Below are 19,905 nucleotides of genomic sequence, written 5' to 3'. Positions count from 1 at the left end.
ACAGACAGACAGACAGACACACAAACACATACACACACACACACATACATGCAGATTGGAAGAGTTGGATGTCTGCTTCCTTGGCCTCAGGGTTGAGATGAGTTGGGCACTAAGGAAATTCCCCAGCCATCTCTTTGGCATTTTCAGACTTTGAGGGACTTTCCTTGATTATAAGAACTTGTGAATATTGTACATAACCACAAAGTAAGCACAATAGTGATAATCTTTATGCTTGTTTTCAGTAATGGGTCAGCATGAAACTGTATCAGCACAGCTTCCTCGTGACACATCCCTTCCCACCGCTCTGCCCAGGCAGTGTGTGGTCATCCCACCTCTCCTTTCAGCCGTGTGTGGCCTGCTGGATGGGCTTTTGGTGATCGCTCCGGGAGACAGTGCACGTGCTTTCCGGCAAGCCCGGCTCATTGAGCTTCTCTGTAGGTAAGACAGGCAGCTGGTAGAGATGAGTTGACACCAGCTGTGCTCATGACTTGGTGTAAGACTGCATGCGTACCGCGAACAGATCTTTACCTTTCCTTTTTTTGGCTCATTAGATTGAAGATTTCTTTTTGCCAGAATTTTCTTTTGCCAGAATTATCTTGACAGTTTTAGTTTGGATCTATTACAGCACTCATATTGGTTTGTTATGTTGACGTTATGCACTCCCACCTTCCTGATTTTTTTTTTTTAATAATTCAGAGGTTCTAAACCTTATTTGTCTTCCACCATACTTAAGAAATATGATACAGTCCACTTGGCCATTCTAAATGGAAGTGAAAGAGGTTATTCATCTCGGGTTATATCAGAATTGTAGCCACCAGGTGAAAATCATTGTTTAAATTCATTTGGAGTTTTTTTCATTTTTGGAGATTAACCTCTTTTTTGGTTTGTTTTGGTTTTGGTTTACACTTTTAATTTGAAATAACTTAGAGAAATTTGCAAAAATAGTGTAAAGAATTCCTGTGTACCCTTCACCCAGCTTCCCCTAATGTGAACATACTACATAGACATAGTCCAGTGATGAAAACCAGGAAATCAATCTTGGCATAATGCTTTAACTAAACTACAAGTGATATTTGAATCCCAACAATTTTCCGTTAATGTCCTTTTCTTCTGTTGTACAACCCAATCAAGAATCCCACACTGCATTCAGTGGTCAAATCTGTTTAATTTCCTCCCTTATGTGAAGGTTCCTCAGTCTTTTGTTGTCCTTTGTAATCAGGGTCATCAGGAAGTACTATGACAAAATTTAGGAAATCATGATTTTGTTCTTTCATTTAGCTATTATTAGTGAACTTATGGCAGGACCTTCGGATGGTCATATTGGTTATATGGTATAGTAAGAAAGGCTGCAGATCCTCAGTGAGCCTGACTTAAGGTCTTATTATAGTTCATTCACACCCTAGCATTACAGTCTTGGGAAAGTTATTTTAATTTCTGTGTTGTCATTAATAACATCTCTTTAATGGGATTAGTATGAGGATTTAGTGCTGATGTCTAGGATACTCTCTTTATAGTATCTGTTCCTGTTCTTTCTTCCCACAACCAGATTTTTAGAGCCAGCCTACCTCCTAGTCAGTCGTTTGCATTTCTCTGCTTGTGAACATTTACCGTCTGAAGTATCTTCTTCTTCTTGGTCAAATCACAGTGCTTTCTTTTTCTTTTCACGATATTAAGAAAACTCTAAAAAGAAAGAAGTATCCCTTTCAGCTCACTTTTCATTACTCATTTACCATTTATAATAAGCTGTGGAGTGTGAGTTTGTTCTCATTTACTTGTCATCTTTGTACTCTTGGACCCACAAGAGTTGAAAAAGAACCCACTAGTCAATTGACTTTTCCTGATGGATGTTTTCCTGCCTTGCAAAGATCAAAATGGAGCTTTAGGAATCCTCTGGCTTCTCAAGGGTCAGCCAGGAGTCTGCCCTGAAATTAGGCCACAGAGCTATTAAAGGATCTTTTATGGCAAAGCCTTGTCATATTCTGTACCTGTTCTTTATTCCTGACTTAAAACAATTTTCCTGTTTGTTTTGTTTTTTTGTTTGTTTGTTTGTTTTGTTTTTTACTTTCTAAATCAGAACTTATTTCCTAGCAAGTATTTTTCCTGTTTTACAGGGGAAACTAACCACCAAGTTTTATTCTTGTTTGCTTTCCTTCGAAAAGAGCTTCTTTATATTTTATTCTGCTTTTCATTAGATATTATTTTGCTTCCCATGTTTATTGGATAAGATCTTTTCCTGTGTTCTAAAATATTATAGGCTACCTTTTTATATACAGTTATTGTCTTTATGAAAATCTTTTCTCTTTTTTTGTTTTTACTTTCTGAGTATAGTTGATATACAATGTCACAGTACTTTGAGGTGTGCATCTTAATTATGCGACAGATTTATGTATAACGCTGTGTTCCCTACAAGCATAGTTACTATCTGTCCCGTTACATCGCCATTACAGTATCATTGACTGTGTTCCTTATGCTGGGCCCTTTATTCCCATAAGTTACTCATTCCGTAACTGGAGGCCTGTATCTCCCAGTCCCCTTCACCCACTTTGCCCAACGCCCCCACCCACGTTCCCTCTGGCAACCATCAGTTTGTTCTCTGTTCCTAAATTTAAGGTTATAGTCAGACTTCAAATACTAATTTATTAATTTTTAATAAGCAGCATACGACTCCTCTGGAGGGTTTTCTCTCTCTGTTCTTCGCAGGATTGCAGATGCCACCCTTCTAGAGAGCTGTGTCCAGGAGCTCAAGGCTCCGCTGCCCTTGTCACATCCAGTTGAGCACACTCAGGCTCAGGTAGGTGTTCCGCCTCCCTCCCGCTTCATGTCTGTTTGCACATTTTTTTTGCTTCAAGTGCCAGAGAGATTTCTGCCGAGAATATATTAACCATTGGAAAGGGATGGGAATCTTAGGTGATACATGGTATGATGAGGGTATTTGAAATAGGTTACTTAACATTCTAATCTGAGACGTCTTCGCATGGTGAAAGAAAGCAGCGGGGTTTAAAGATGTAGAGTCTCTTCCTGATTCCGTTATTAACCATCTCTAAATGTTTATCCACGGATCTGGATATCTTTGAGCACCATATTAAAAAAAGAGGACGTTGTATAGACCACCTTCCCATTCTGTGATTTTAGACTAGTTCCATCATTTTCACCTAAACTGAAGTTGTTAAAATACATAGTGACTAAATTCTATGTATTTTCAAAATTGAATCTAATAAAAAATAAATTTATTTTTGTTAGATATTTAGATATTTACTATTTTGTTTTTTAGATAGTTACTGCTTTTAAGTTCTTGCTTGTAGCTAGCATCTTTATGTAAAGTATGCTTAACAATTCCTTGTGTAGTTGTTGCTAATAGAAATGTTACCTCTAATCAGATTTTAAGAAGGGCTACTAGATTTATTTATAATTAAATGTGGATCAGACCAGTGTCTCTTGCTTTGTGGTACTGTTTTTGAGGTTTCTGAGTAGGGAAGACAGCCTTTTACAAGGTTCAAGCCTTTTACAGTGTGCATCATCTTCAAAACACTTGTCCCAGTGCAGTGTTTTCATCTTTGAGTGTGTTTATTTGCCTAAGGCTGTCTCCTCCATTTCGCTCTCTATCCATCCAACAGATTTTTACTGAAGGCCTACCATGTACCAGGATCTTGCCTGTGCAAATACACCTGCTGATGATAGACATCTGAGAAGAAAAACTAAAAACGGAATGATGTCAGAGCTGGGAGGGTAGGGCTTTTCCACTTAGGGTGGTCGGGAGGTTCTTCCAGACAGGAACATGTAACCTGAACCGTGTGAGGAAGCTAGTCCTGGGGTACACTGCAGGACCCCTGAGACTGGGATATGTTTGGTCTATCCAAGAAGTATCAAGGAGGCCAGAGGGGTTAGAGCGCATCTGTGAGGGGGAGATGAGGTCGGAAGCTATAGTGAGCTCCGTGAAGGCAGGGCTTTGCCTGTTCTTATGTATCAGTTATATTCTGGATGCTGAGTGCGGTGCCTGGCCCATGGAAAGTGTCCACTTAGTCCTTGTGGAATGAACGATAGCAACAGTAGCACACATTTACGGAGTGCTGTTTGTACTAATGTTTGTCATCCTCACAGTAGTCCCATGAAGTATCGTTAGTGGCCTCATTTTACAAGTAAATGGCTGGAAGTGTCCAGACTTGCTCATAAAGAAAGGGGGCAGAGCCATGATTCCAGCTCACACAGGCTGGTTCCAGAACTCACACCCTTCCTCACTTCATCACCGGGCCTCCTGTAGGCTCACTGCTTCTTGACTGTTTGTCCTCCCACAAGATTACTCATTCATTCCAGAAAAGTTCTGTAGTCTCTTCTCTGCCAGACTGTGTTCTAGATGCCAGTGTCAGATGTGAACAAAGCAAAACACACTGCCCACGTGAATTCTGTCCTCGGTGCAGAAGACCGTAAGCAGCAAATAAAATGTGAAGTGTTTTATCAGCTGGTGACACCTGGTGTGGGAAAAACGAGGGTGGGTGGAAGGACGTGTGGCAGCGGCAGAGAGTGCTGTGTGTTGTCAGGGTGGTCAGAAGACGCCCCTCAAGGCTGAGATTGGAGCTGCGAGTGGAGCTGCGAGTGGAGGCACCAAGGAAGCAGGAGTGTGCAGGGCGAAGCGCTCGGCTTGTGAGAAGCTTGGGGCTTCTCTCTCAGATACTTCTTGTTGGCTTTCGCCTTGCACGGCTCAGCTCTGCACGGTCGTCCTGCGTATGGCAGAGTCAGACTTGCTGGGACCGCAGTCAGTAGTGTAGAGCACAAAGGTGTCAAACAAGACTTCATAGCAATAAGGAAATTAAATGTTACAAACTTGCATTTTACCTGATACGACATGTGTTAAAGAGTATTTTGTAATCTTTCTTTCTTTAAAAAATTGTACAATATATGGCATTAGAATGACCCTTTCTGCTTCCAGAATATTGATTCCACAGGTTAGCTACTTAAAAACTATAAAGGCTTTCTTTCTCTACATGGAATTTGAAATTTGACTTTGAAAATACTACTTTGATTGGTATTATTATACTTGACAGTGTTAATGTCATTAATGACATGTTTATGAGAAAAATAATACTTTGTGTGCTATGCATTCCTTTTAGATTTTAAAAATTATGATTAATATTTTATTAGTTTTTTATTAACTTACATTACAAAGTGACTCATAATGCATAGAAAGCTGAAATACCACTGAACTAGACTTTTCATATAATATGTTTTATTTTCCTTTGTCTGTTTTGAAAAAATAGGTATCCTTTCTCCTAGAATACCTGTCCTCTTTGTCCAGGCTTCTGCAGTCGTGTTTACTGGTAGATCCCGACCTTGTGATTCAGGATGAGCTTCTGAAACATCTTATCACAAACATCATTGGGGTCCTCACCATATGCACCAAAGATGTGTTAGGTAAGCTTTATTTTTTTAGATTGAGGATGGAAGCAAATAATACTGAGGAAAAAAGTCTTTACTCTGCACCAGATACTTCAAGGTTAAATTTTATGTTGTGCTTTGCCAATATTTTGGAAAGCTTTTATAATGTGTTTTATAGTTTGGATCTTTTTTTAAGTGGTTCCAGGAGACCATTTGAGTCAAATTCCTAGTATGGTGAATGGCCGATCCCCTGTGCTGTCAGTTTACATGAGGGCAAGGTTTGTATGTAATATTAGCGCAAGTGCAGTGCATTTCAGATAATAATTATTCTTATAACCTATGGGTACAGCCAAATGACCTACTAATAACTTACTTGCAATAATAAGTATAAATAAGGACAACATATAATATCAAACATTTTGATAAAGTCCTAAATTATTGAAAAATATACTCTGATGAAAATTTGCATATAGTACTAAATAGAAAAGAACATTAAAACAATATAGGATCTTTAACAGAATTAAAATAAATAATTAAAATATTTAATAATGAAGTAACTGATAATTTGGCTATTGCTAAATGGCTCTTTACCTGTTCATTTATTACTTAGTTTTTTGAATTTTATGGATTTGCTTGGTTTTAGGTAAGTAAAATGTTTTATGATGCCTCAGTGTCTCATTAGTGTTAAAATATCCTGGTGCTAGAAGAATAGTAATTCCTTACTTGGAAATTTTATAAGTGGTCATGATGTCCTAACTAAGCAAATCAGGATAGACCATGCATTCTCTATGAGGGTGATATCACCTCCCAAGAAGCAAAAATTAAACCTTGGGGGAAAGTGGTAGGGGAAAAATCTTAGCTGTCACAATGGTTTGTGGCCCTTCAGAGCTCAGTTCTATCCAATAAAATCTTATTCCTTAGTGTTTTAATTTCTCTTGTTGAGTTTCTTGGATATCACTTGGGAAGCACTGATATTGAGCTCATAGAAGATAAACAGGAAATACACAATATCATTGCTAAAAACCATAATGCATAGATGTCATGACTGGAGGACTTCTGATTCAACACTTGATCCCAAAGTCATATGGCAAGAGAGAGCCAAGTTATATGGCCAGATGTCCCAAAGTTATATCATGTCTTGATTGTCATTGGCTGACTTGTGGATTTTTTTTTTTAATTGATTCTCTTGCTTTTGTGTGTGACTTGGGCTTTGCGAATTAAATAAAAATAGTACATGTTTTATCATTATGTGAGTTAATTGGCCCATCAGTAGTTATTCAACTGCTGAAAATAAAAATGTCACCGATATCTGAATGTATATCTAGTGGCTGGTTAGGTTAGAAGTCATTTTCTCATATCTAGCAAAAGGTAAAAGTTCAGTAAATATTTTTTAAGAAACGAGTTTGGTTTTTTTTTAAAAGATTTTATTTATTTATTTGACAGAGTGGTAGAGAGCACAAGTAGGCAGAGTGGCAGGCAGAGGGAGAAGGAGAAGCAGACTCCCTGTCCAGGATCCTGGGATCATGACCTGAGCCGAAGGCAGACACTTAACTGACTGAGCTACCCAGGCGCCCCTAAGAAACAAGTTTTCGAAATTTCTGGAAAAATAGCTGTGAATGATTTTATAAAATATTGATTATCTTTCTAGTATATATTTATATGATTTGCTAATTTCCATATGTAATTCGATACATTTTATAGGAGCAATAAATTACACTGAAAGTTATTTAGCAAAAGTAGTTATAAAGTTAAGTTAAATGTTAATTGCTTTTCAGTTTTTAAACTTTTTTCTTTAAGGTTTTATCTATTTATTTGACACAGAGAGAGAGAGATCACAAATAGGCAGAGAGGCAGGCAGAGGGAGAGGGGGAAGCAGGCCCCCCGATGAGCAGCGAGCCTGATGCGGGGCTTGATCCCAGGACCCTGAGATCATGACCCGAGCCAAAGGCAGAGGCTTAACCCACTGAGCTACCCAGGTGCCCCAATTTTTAAAGGTTTTATTTATTTATTTGATAGATCACAAGTCGGTAGAGAGGCAAGCAGAGAGAGAGAGGGGGGAAACAGGCTTCCCGCTGAGCAGAGAGCCCAATGTGGGGCTCGATCCCAGGACCCAGAGATCATGGCCTGAGCTGAAGGCAGAGGCTTAACCCACTGAGCCACCCAGGCACCCCAGTTTTTAAACCTTTAACTTAAATATTTTATTTGGCTATCTTGAATAAAATCAGTAAGTTTAATACCTAATTCTTTTTATGCATAAAGTATAGATATATTGATAGCACATAAACAGATACACAGAATCTATGGAATTAAAATTTCATAGGGACGATGAGGAGGAACCATATGTCTGAAAAGACTCCTTATAGAGCTGAGAATGACAAGAAGGTTGAGACACACAGCAAGGATTGGTTTAATCCAAACTCCCAGGAATATGCCGTTTCCAAAAAACCCTGAAATGTAAGTCCTTAGTTTGCAAAAGCTGGCGGTGCAGTCAGAGAAGACAATCCTAAGATTGCTGCTTCTCTCTAGCCTCCATTTGACACGTAGACTGAAGGAAAAAGCAGTCCTTACTATAGGTTAATTGCTATTTTCTCAGCCATAGGCAAAGGTGCAAAATCCTCTTTTGTGTCATGTTTTCATTGAGGGGCAATACTCATGGTTGTTCAGAGGACTTCTCCTTTCTTTTCTGCCAGGACCTTGGCACATTGTGCTTGCTTCTTTCGCCCCTGCACAAAAGTGATAAAGACAACAGGAGAAACTTTACTTTATAAAAGTAGCACAAATAATGGCATCCTTTTACAGTATGTACAGTGTTTGATTCCTGTACCTACGGTAAAAGGTTATGTATTAAGGTCATGACTTAATACTCAGTTTGTCAGACCTTCTGAATTGTTATTGAATGTGTGTTAATGAGAGGAAGATGCGGGAGTGTGAATTTGTCTTTATGTAGAGGGGTAGATGAGAGAGATCTTAAAGAAGCAGTGAAAAAGTTAATTAAAATAAATTTTGGATCATGCTGAATTACATTTGTCCTCATCTAACAGGTACATGCCTCTTAAGTGTAATGAAGTGTCTGGTGATTTGTATTTTCTACTCTTTGTAGAAACTTAAAATATTTTCATTAATTTTATAGATGTAGAGTTGATATCGGCTTTTTATCACACATGGACACAGTTATTTAACCTTCTGGCTACACTCCTGAGGAAAGCTGCTCTTGCCTCCCTCCCGTCTATCACGGTGGCTCTGGCCAAGCACTGGACGGCGGTGACCGGTAAGCAGATACTCTCACTAGGCTGCGGGTCTTTCTGCTAGTGAAAATTAAGATAATCAGTATTTACAATTTTTACATATTTTTTCTTAAAATCAAATACTTATGCCGTGGCATTTGAAAGAGAAACCAGGTATTTACTTTGAGATGTTTGCAGTGCTCTTGAGGAACCTCAAAAATGCATTTTTGAAAAATTGAAACCCAGTTCAAAAAACTATAAAAACAAGTTAAGAAAATCCTGTGGTATAATGAAGAGACATTGATATGATATGATTATAAAACAATGAGAAAGATTTTCACGTGTTGGCATAGAAACCAGTCTCCTTCCTGACATGCACTGTACGTGGGTAAGCCTACACCTAAAATTCTGTATGTGTGATAACATGGGAACTTTAATAAAAATAGTGTCTTGTGTCAAGACAAGGATTTTCTTACAGTACAGAAATGCTAAGTGTGTAGTATAGTTAATTATTTTTATTTTTTTTTTTTAGTTAATTATTTTTACAAGATGTTTTCCATATAATGAACTAGGATAAATGATTTTTTAAAATAACTGCTAATTTTTCTTAGAGTCTCTTTTAAATTTTAGCACAGCAGGAAGACTTTTTAAAGCATAAATACATATAAATAGCATTTATGTTACTTTTTAAAAATGGCTAGTTTAAAAGTATTCAGAATTGAGTTCTTTAAGCTTCCAAGTTGCCACTAATTCAGTCAACTTATTTTTTTCACATTTTCCTTTATCATTTGATCATTCTATAGACTTAGATGGATGATACATTTTTAACCAGAGTGGTAGTGTTGAAAGAAGTTTTATGGGGAAATATAAGTTTCGTAAGAAGCAAAATTGTTTGTTCTCTGAAGATAGGAATTCTGAGTTTACCTAAGAGGAATAGTGTCCATTTAGAAATCATTGTTCTGTTAAAAACTGAAAGAGATTGTGTAATTGAGGTTTTCTTATCCATGGTGGGGAAATTTAGTTTACCACCCGAGTCACTGCCAATATAAAGCAAGGTTGGCTCATGTGGGACACCTAAGCCGAGAGGGCAGATGTGGCCTGCTGCTTGTTTTGGTAGGTGAGAGTGTGTCGGGCAGGCGGCAGGCGGCTGGCTACCCCTTCTCATTTACTTGTTGCCTGAGGCTGCTTTCCTGCTACAGTGGTAGAGTTGAAAAGCTGTGATAAATGCCTGTGACTGTAAAGTGTAAAATACTCACTTCCTCTCTGACCCTTTACAGAAAAAGTTTGCTGGCCCCTGCCTTCAGCCTGTTTACCTGACACTTCCCCTAGTGATAAAATAAGGACATAGTAAATTCAGAATCTTTCTACAAAACGTGCATACACAGTTTATGTAATATGGTGTTAATCAGAAATAAGTTACTACATAAAAAGCTAGCTCTGATAAAGTAATGCTTATGAAAATATAACTAATGATTGTTGCTGTTCCTTGTCATGGAGTTGTCTTTGTTCGTTTTTAGTTTCCATCCCATATGTTATCCAAACTTAAAGCACCTTATGGCCACTTTGTAACTTGTGTTATCTATAAGAGTCTTCTCTCAGACCTAAGTCATATTTAGACATCATTTAAATGAACATAATTCTCATGAAACGCCACTCTCATTAAATTATTTTCCTTGTATTAGTTAAGAAAATAAGAATTTCTTTTAGCCTAAATCTAGGTAGAAATTCTTATGGTTATAACTCTTATACAAGTATAAATTCCAAATGATATAAAAGTAAAACATAACAAAATTATAAACCAGTGTTACTGAAATTAATAAAATTGAGGTAACATATCAGATGCTTCTTTGATGAAATCAGTGATCATAATAGGAAATTAATAATGACTGATTCAGTGTAGATTCTTTTGAGTTGGCTTGCCTATTCTTTCTAATCTGTGTTATGTTTGCAAATTTGTGCATAACCACTCTTGTTCTGTATTCTGAACTACCACGAAACATTGGTTCTGCACCAAGCCGCACTGCACACTAAGTCTTGTAAGTACTGTTTGGCATCAACTTGTTTGACAACAGAAACACAGTTATATAGTGGTGATCTAGATAATTCAGAGTACAGTCCCATGCAATTGTATTTAGGTAAGCGCTGAAATAAAAATTACAAAGTTAAAAACTCCGGAGACTTTGTGGATTCCAAAAGACCCCAGAGGGATCAGTACTCATCTATATATAATCCTCTTACTTTCGGTCTTAGCAAATATTGTGTGTATGTGGATTTGTGTACACACACACACACACACACACACACACACACTTTCATAACAAAAAGAACCCATATAAAAAGAATGAAATGAGAATTAAATCAGCTCCTTGATTTTGTTGTCTTCATATTGACTATTTAAATTACTTTTAAGCACTAGAGTTATTCTCATGATACTTATAAATATTGATGGGTTTACTTCATTAGAAATAAAAAGGCTATAAACTTGATTACTCAAATCGATCTGATTCACTTCTTTAATATTGAAGACGTTTCAAACATTACATAGAAAGTATTCTCTCCCTCAGATATGTTGTGCACATGTGTGGGTTTGTCTACCATGTGCCCTACGTTATCTACGGCCAGCATGCAGTTCCTTTCTGTTCTCTTGACGGAGGAAGCAAAAAGGCATCTCCGAGATAAGGATAAAGCAAACGTATGCCAGGGTCCATCAGTGGCTTCACTTCTTGATAAAACTCAGGAAAATCAGAAATCTCTAGAACGACTTAGTGAAGTAATTCTTCAGGTATGTGATGTTTTGACCTTTCAAAAACTTTGTTTAATATTTAAATAAATCCACTTTCAGTCTTGGCCTTGTAAAATTTTTTTTCACTCATTCGAGTTAAAAAGTAATTAATGTTCATTATGACATTTAAATGAAACAAAAGCATATAAAGTTAAATTAACCATTTCCTCTCCGGTCCTGGTTCTCTGATGTTGACTGGTTTCTTTAATGACTATGATGTAAAATTTCAAAATGAAATATTAGAAATCTAAATCCAGCCATTTCCCAAAATACAGTGTGCCATTGTAGGACCAAAATGGTTATATTTCAGGAATGCAGCTATAATTCATAATGTCTTGCCATTTTAAAGGTATTTCTACATCTCTAAACATATATTCGTCTAAACAACATTTGATTTATGTAAGTAAATTACATATATTTAAGGTGGTTTGTCTATAGAAGTGGGCGGACTTCATTGGTACATTTATGGGAAAATGCCACCTTTCTAAACCACGTTGCCTTATGAACTTATCTTATAAACTTACTTTTTGCAGTCCTAAAATATGAACCAAGAATTTTGTTCATTGAAAAACATTCTAAAATCATGAAGTATGATTTTATAAATAGAATAACCAAAAAAACCTTCAAGTGTTTCCTAAGTTGTGTAGTCGTTTTTACAAATGGGAAATTGCTAGATTTTTCTATATTAAGAATCTCCCTTTTTAATAATCATACGGTTTTATGATTTTTATCTTCTCGCTGGGAGGTGGAAAAGAAGTAGACTTGTGCCTTGACGGATTTGCTTCCATTCATTCCCCTGTCAGTCAGTCACGTTTCATAAAGGCAGGTTACTCCAGTTTGCTGATATGTTGCTGTCTCTTTGCTGCTTTGAATTTGGGGATTTTTGCCCCTTTTCTGCCTCTGGGAGTTACGGCTGTACAGGTCTTGCTGGCATGACCACTTGTGTGTTGTGTGCAGCGGCTCCCATTATGTTGGGAAGCAGACAAGGCTGCAAGAGGCAAGGACGGCTCCTGGTCCAGCAGGAACCCACCCACCGAAGGTGGGGCTCTGCGCTCTTAGGGGACTTCTGTCTTCCTCACCTTTGCCTGGCACACAGTTACTTTCAGAGCACAGATAAGGAGACTGATGAAGTTTCCTCTGACATTTTCTCCTGTCTCCGGTAGCAACTTCAGAAGCTGGAACTCCAGCGGGAAAAGATCCTCACAGCATCGCTCAAAATCACTTACTCTTGGGAGGCCGTAGCCTCCCTCCCTCCACTCAGCTCTTCTTAGCTTATCCCAGTTATCTCATTCCCCATCAGAACAATAGGCTTTATTTGATTCACTGAGTCTGATTTTGCACTTTAAAGAGTATTATAGAGGAAACTCAAATTCACATCTTTGCAGTGGTCTTCCACCAACTCAAAAGCATTAGGAATCTCCTGACTTTGGCTTCAGTAGAGCTCTTTTCCCTAGCAAAGGGGCCTTCGCTCTTACTGACATTCTTTTCCCTCCAGGGAGTGTAAATGATTTCTGGAGTCGTGCCTCCTTTTCTTGCCCGCAGTGAGGGAGATGCACCTACCCTTCTCCCCTGCCCAGGCCAGGAATGCCCAGTAGCTTTGGAAACCTTGACCATAGCCGTGACCATGGGTTCTACAGCCAGTCCTCCTGGACCAGGTGAAATTTAAAGACCTCCAGCCAGGCCAAACCAAAGTTGTTTTATTTCCTAGCTGTTTTCTCTCACTTACTGGTCGTGCTGTTTCAAGGAATCATGATTATGCTTATGATAAATATGGGTCCCTGTTGGTTGATGCACCAGATTAAAATAAATGTACACAGGAAAAATTCTTTGCCACAGGAATTAAAAAAATTTTTCTTGCTTCTTATTTTTTCTTAATATCTTGTAATATTATTCATTATAAAGGTTATCATTTATAATATTTCGCTGTTACCTTCTTGGCCAAAGAAAATTAGGTATCCTAGAGCCACAGGGTATCTCAATGATTTTCCTAATGACTAGCCAATTTTCCTCTCCATTTCCTCCAAATTATAAAAGATGTAAAGCATTCTGTGTGGATATGGATACTTTAACCAATTATATAAACTGTTTTTTCTAATAAATCACACTCTTCTTGTTCATATAAACAGTAGAATATAAATACATGACATTTGTTAGAAGGGCAAGTTTAAGACAAAGAAAGTAAAGGAAGTGTCCCTGTGACGTATTTATGAGAAAATGTATGCCTCACATGAGATGGGACATTTATTAATGAGCTTTATTAAACTACAAATGCTATTATGTTTTCTTTGCTTTGCCCTATATAAAGATATGTGATTTAAAATGTTATTCAGATACATAAACCAGCAACACATAATAATAAATTACATATGTTTCTTATTACACATGCATGTAGACTGTGTGTTGTGCCAGGTTTTATATAAAAGAAACTACAGTCTTTAAATGGTCAGAAGAAATAGTATACTAAAATTGACCACCTTCAGAGGTTTATTACCTTACTCAAAAATATTGGATGTGTGACCCTAAGCATATCAATTAACCTCTTGTAATTCAGTTCTTAAAATGCAAATGCGAACTGAGAGGCTTGTATTAAGTTTGTATAAGCTGGCTCTAGAGCTCCGTCCTCGTAACAGATTGTTATGCTGTAACTTCAATTAAAAGGTCTTGGCAAAGAATCTTTTCAATGGCTGCTTAACTGTACTCTCCCATGGGGGATACATATTGAAAGTTTGCATTTGGTATCTATGTCTTAAATTATGTGCAAGTTTATTTTTTCATAATTCCATTTTGAGGAGATTTGAGGATTTGAATATTCTCTTAGAAACTATTCTGTCTTCTGACATATATGTCCTATGAGGTATATTTTTTGGGCATAGAGACCGTATTATCTGTTGACCATACATATTGAACATATTTGACTTAATAGAGATTTTGCCTTCCCTAGTGAGATAATGTGATTCATTTGCAAAGACATATAATATACATAATAGATTTTGATAGATTTTAATAGATTTTGCTCATAATTGAGATGTTGAATTAATTTTGCTCCTTATATTTGCTCTGATATCTAAGGATAATAATGAAAGGAAAGAACAAACTCTAATTTCACATTTTAGAAGGTAGATTTTGCACAAGTGTTTAGTGAATGGTGACTTCAAGAGTTAATCTGTTGGAGAGAAAAGGCTTATCTATTTGAGATACTGCTGTGTCAGTGAGTGTTCACCGTAATTAAAATCCCCGTTCTTTATATCGGTGCCTTTTGGAAAGAAAGTAGAGTCTCGACCTAGAATACCTAGATCACTTCATGTATAGAAGGAATTAGATCTAAACAGAACATAAAATTTAAATAAAGTACATTGAGTCCTGATTTTCTTTCTTCCTTTGGTTGTCGAAAAGACATGCTGTTTCTTGCTCTGTGTCCTCTTGATTTATTTCTCCTCTTGTGTGTGTCTGCGTCACCCAGTAGCTGGTTGTCTGTCACTTCAACTACCGGACATGGAGTCTTAGCCTCCGCCTTCTTGCCTCCCGGGCTTCCGGCGGTTTGAGCCACGTACTCTGGCTCTGCACAGATGCTCAGAACGACTTTTCAGTCTGCAGGAAGTGCTGCATGGAAAATGGCAGAAATGAAATCCTCTACTCTGACCTTCAGTCTATGTTGAAAAGTATGTGGATTTACTAGAAGTTAATCCTGCTTATTTCTTTGTTTTTAGTTTTTGGCTTTCATATCAGTTTGTGATACATTTTAGAATGCCAAACAGGTTTATAAGTTTTGCATCCAAAGGAGAAGACTTCTGTCTTTGTCCTTCATTTCGAGGCAACTACTCCTGCCTCTTTTAGTTGATTGTTTCATGTTTCCCTTCCAAGTCTCTAACATGCTTGTATTATTCTATTTTGGTTATTCCATTTTAAACATTTTCTGTTGACTTCCTGCTTTGGAACATGAGACTTGAATTTCCTTTCCAGGCTCCAACCACCTACCTGGCCACAGTGGGCTCCCCTCTCCTTTCCCTGCTATCCTACGTCTTCATGGTGGCTAGAGAGGAGGCAGCTTGTGGTGGTCAGTCTGTGAAAGTGCTGCACACAGTTGAACTTCACAGCTTCCATTTTCCTTAGACATAATTATTGTATTTTATTTTTAAATTTGCTAAGTTTTCTGTTATCACTGATAAGCTCCATGCTCTTTCCCAGCAATTGAATGTCCTCTCAGTCTATTCAGACATGTAGGAACTGATGTCAGCTTCATGTTCTGGAAGAAATCACTCCTAGTTCCTTCTGACCCTGCATGGTGCCCAGTGTGATCCTGGGATCTCCATTCACCTTCGTCCTGAGGAATTCCTCTACCTCTCTGCTGTTTCCGGTGAGCTCATGTCTCCCAGGTTCTCCTTTCCTGCTTCCCACCTTCCTGTGGGTAGAGTCTGTTGTCTGGGACCTTGCAGAGTAAAGGTGCGTAAGAGGCTCTTTTGAGATCTAGACAGAGTCTTTTTCTACCCTTATATTAAATTTATAGTTTAGTCTAGTGAGGATTCTAGATTAGAAGTCATTCACTTCAGAATTGAGAAGGCCTTGTCTCTTCCTGTTAACTTCTCATAGTACTGTGGAAAAATCTGAAGCCATTATGATTTCTGGTTTCTCTCCCCTGGGAGTTTTAAGAATTATTTTCTGTCTCCAGCATTCTACATTTTCCAGATGAAGTTTCTAGGTGGAGTCTATTTAATTCATTATTCTGACCTCTCTTGAGGGTTCTTCTTCTTCTTCTTCTTTTTTTCTTTTGAAGATTTATTTGTTTACTTTAGACAGAGTGCAGGCGTGGCGGGGGGCAGAGGGAGAGCGAGAGAGAATCTCAAACATTCCCTGCGCTGAGTGTGGAGCCCGACACGGGGCTCCCTCTCATGACCTTGAGATCATGACCTGAGCCAAAGCCAAGAGTCACAAGCTCCACTGACGACACACAGGTGCCCCTTGTGGGGTTCTTTCCATCTGAACTCCTGTTTCACTTAACTGACTGTGTGTTCTGTATGTTTGCAACTCTTAGTAAGTTTTCTTATGTAATTTCTCTTTTCTTCCTTTTTGACTATTTTGGTTTCTGTGTTCTGGTTAGGGGCTCTTCTCACGTATGTGGTCGTCTTGGTGGTCTGCGGTGTTTGAAACTGGGAGGTTGGAAGTAGACTGGAAGCCCTGGGCAGGAGAGTGGAGCCTGTCAGCTGCAGGCTGTGCTGTGTGAGGGCATTTGGCCGACGCCCTTTGTGGCCTGCCTTTTTGAGCTTGATGCATTCCCCAGGGAAGAATCTTCCCGTCTCCTGCCTGGAGGTGAAAACCCAACTGCCAAGTGTTTTGCCACAAAGTAGGAGGAAGAGAACAGGGGTTTCAGAAATCAGTTTGCACATTTCACTTAATCCTGTTTTCAGTGTAATACCCTCACCTGCAAGTATGCCTTGTCTTTGCCCGTTTACAGCACTTTTAGTTCACCCTCTCCAGGGACTAAATCCCCAGTTTCTTGAAAAGGTGGGAAGAGTGGCTTGTCTGTTTGGAGATTGGTGGGTCATGGGCAAAATCTGGTCCTCAAACTGGTTCTCAGAGATTTTCCAAGTAATCCTCTTTCGTTTTCACTTCCAGGGGAACCTGGTGCTAAGTTCCCTTAGCCGCTGGCAATTCATTGTATGGAGGGGGTGGTATTCCGCCTTCTCCAGCCTTCCGCTGCATTTGCTATTCGTCTGTCTGCTTCCTGGTTTCCAGACTTGTGTGACTGAGTGAGTGAGTGCGCGCTCCTCTCTGTCTGTCTGGTGTTTAATCCCGTTTCTGTCGTTTCGGTGAGATTTCATGAGGGAATAAAGGACACATTGATGTGCATAACTGTTTCCCTAGAATTCTTACCGCTGTTTTCTCCCTCGTTGCTGCAGAGCGTAGATTAGTAATAGATTTCAGTGAGATCATTTTGGTTTTCCTCAAAACATTAATGCATTCAGGTTCAGTAAGGGTGTGTACAGGAGAGCAGTTTTCTTATTAGTGGTGAAGATTAAGTTTATAGGCAAATTAGGATGCTCATAATTAGCTATAATGATGATACTACACACATATTCATTATCCTAAAGTTTTCTGCCTTTTCCCCACCTTCTTCAGGTCACATTAGCATGATCTTTATCAAGCATCCCTGGGTCTGGGCATTTAATATCAAACTCATTGGCTAGATACGGAACAGCCTGGTTAGAGGCAGCAGCCTAAGTGAGGTATTCAGGATGGAATCACACTTCCCCGATGGTGGGGCTGGAAGGCCCCTCCACAGCCCCCCACCCCCACAGGCTCCTCCTCCTCCCATTGCTGGGTATAGGCTAATCAGGAAGAGTGAAGTTGCATCTGTGTATGCTATACTATATTTTATGTAAAATTGTATCATTTTGAGCTTGATTTTAATATGATAGTATAACACTGGATCATTGAAAATGACTGGTAAAAGGAAAAATTGCAAATATGAGTTACAGCTAATATTTATAAATCATATGAGGAACTTCCACTTCTTACACTGGAATTTATGGACCCTTTGGAATTGTAGTTAAACTTTATGTGTACTTCCACATGAGAATCTTATCACAAAAGGTTTCACCTGAATACACTCAAGACTTTAGAACTACAGCACCTGGTAAATGAGAAATACAGAGCAGAGAAGACAAGTTCAAATCATCACAAGGAAGCAGTCAAACCCAGGATGTGGGGCATTCCTTAGGATGGCTGATCTGGTTTATTCAGCAACTAACAATATGAACGGAACGAAATGAAAAACCCTGGTGGGTGGTTTGGGAAGTGTGAAAATGGCAGGTGCTCTAGATTTAGGAGGTCTGTTGATAGGCTGTGAGGGCTTTATTGGGTGCTGATTCCACTAAACCACCATAAGGAGACATTTTTGAGACAAGAGAAAAATCTGAATTTGGACTGGATATTAGGTTCATAACAATAAATTATTAAATATGTTAGGCATGATAATGGCTTTATGGTCATATATACTGGAATGTGACATTATATGATATCTAGTATTTACTTGAAATAGTTTAGCCCAAAATTTTTTAAAAAGAGAGAGTATGTTATTTTGTTCCCTTCAGTCTTGTATATATTTAAATTTTTGATCATGAAAAAATTTTTTACTTATAAATATCAAATATATAAAAGAAACATACCAAAATATTAGTGTTTTCAAAATACAAGTGATTTTTTTAAAATTTTTTTTTAAAGATTTTATTTATTAATTTGACAGAGAGAGAGATCACAGGTAGGCAGAGAGGCAGACAGAGAGAGAGGAGGAAGCAGGCTCCCCGCTGAGCAGAGAGCCTGATGCGGGGCTCGATCCCAGGACCCTGAGACCATGACCTGAGCTGAAGGCAGAGGCTTAACCCACTGAGCCACCCAGGTGCCCCAAAATACAAGTGATTTTTAAAAAATTTATGTAAGTCAACAAAATTAAGAAATAATTTTTTTTAAAAAACATGTACTATGACAGATAAATGTGACGGTAGAAATGCAGGCTGGAAAGAACAACATCCCCTGAGGTATAGGGGTTTATAGGGTTTATAGGGTGGAAATTGAGGGAGGGACGAGTCTCAAGAAGAAGATAGGAGGAATTTGATGGCAGTTTTCCTATTCAGCCGTTTAGTGAGGGCCCTTTTTAATAAGTTACATATATGTACGTACATTCCCTGGTGAATTTGAGTTAAGTGCACACTTCTTCCTTTACATGATGAGCCTTTGAAAATGACTGTTGCTCTTTTCCACATTGTAAGTTTCTTCTATAGTCCCATTCACACAGAGCATTCTCAGTCTCAAATCTTAATGATTTATCAAGTTCCAGTGAATTTCATGGAGTAGTTGAAACCTGGAAATACCTTTTAAATAGACCACATCTTTTATTCACAGCTCCAGATTAAGTTTTGCTCCAGATTAAGTTTTTCTTCAAGGCATTTGGTATACATTCTTTGCAGTGCTATGAAGGGAAATCCTCCAAGGATGTCCTGAAAAGAGTTGCTGCAAATGCACTGATGTCACTTTTGGCTGTCAGTAGAAGAGCTCAGAAACGTGCTTTGAAAGGTGAGCCACATGACTCAACTGGTATGGCATATTGTCAACTTATAATTTTGCTGCTTGTTTCTTTTAATTTTCTTTGGATTCAGAATGTAAAGAACTTAAAAATCTCAGTGACTAAAAAGTTTTTCTCATGCAGAAACACGGTAAACACGTATTACTTTTAAAACAAAGATTGTACATGTAGATTATTTTTTGAGTAATGATTATATATATAATACATTAGGGAATATATATACATATAATAGATGTTATATTATATATACATATAATAGATGTTATATACATATAATATATGTTATATATTATATACATATGTGAATATATATACATATATGTTATATATTATATACATATATATATATATACACATGTGTATATATATATATATATATATATAAGCACATTAGGGAAGCTTTCTTTTTTAAGATTTTAATTATTTGAGAGAGAGATTATGAGTGAGGTGTG

At 38.0% G+C, this 19,905-nt stretch overlaps 1 protein-coding gene across 4 annotated transcripts in view; it reads left to right on the top strand.

The window, feature by feature from the left end:
* RTTN (rotatin) overlaps nucleotides 1-19,905 on the top strand; it is a 159,165-nt gene that overhangs the window by 113,962 nt on the left and 25,298 nt on the right. For 2 of the 4 annotated variants that reach the window (XM_046025692.1, XM_046025691.1), the window contains exons 36-41: nucleotides 243-438; nucleotides 2,701-2,791; nucleotides 5,253-5,406; nucleotides 8,501-8,638; nucleotides 11,159-11,376; nucleotides 19,338-19,443. In XM_046025692.1, the coding sequence (XP_045881648.1) occupies nucleotides 243-438; nucleotides 2,701-2,791; nucleotides 5,253-5,406; nucleotides 8,501-8,638; nucleotides 11,159-11,376; nucleotides 19,338-19,443 (903 nt within the window). Of the gene's footprint in view, nucleotides 1-242; nucleotides 439-2,700; nucleotides 2,792-5,252; nucleotides 5,407-8,500; nucleotides 8,639-8,792; nucleotides 9,038-11,158; nucleotides 11,377-19,272; nucleotides 19,444-19,905 lie in introns of those variants that run through there. The other 2 variants (XR_006821086.1, XM_046025693.1) reach the window with 2 other exon arrangements.

This window comes from Meles meles, chromosome 12, assembly GCF_922984935.1.
Source record: "Meles meles chromosome 12, mMelMel3.1 paternal haplotype, whole genome shotgun sequence".
Classification (NCBI taxonomy): domain Eukaryota; kingdom Metazoa; phylum Chordata; class Mammalia; order Carnivora; family Mustelidae; genus Meles; species Meles meles.
This window is presented reverse-complemented; position numbering and strand designations above follow the sequence as displayed.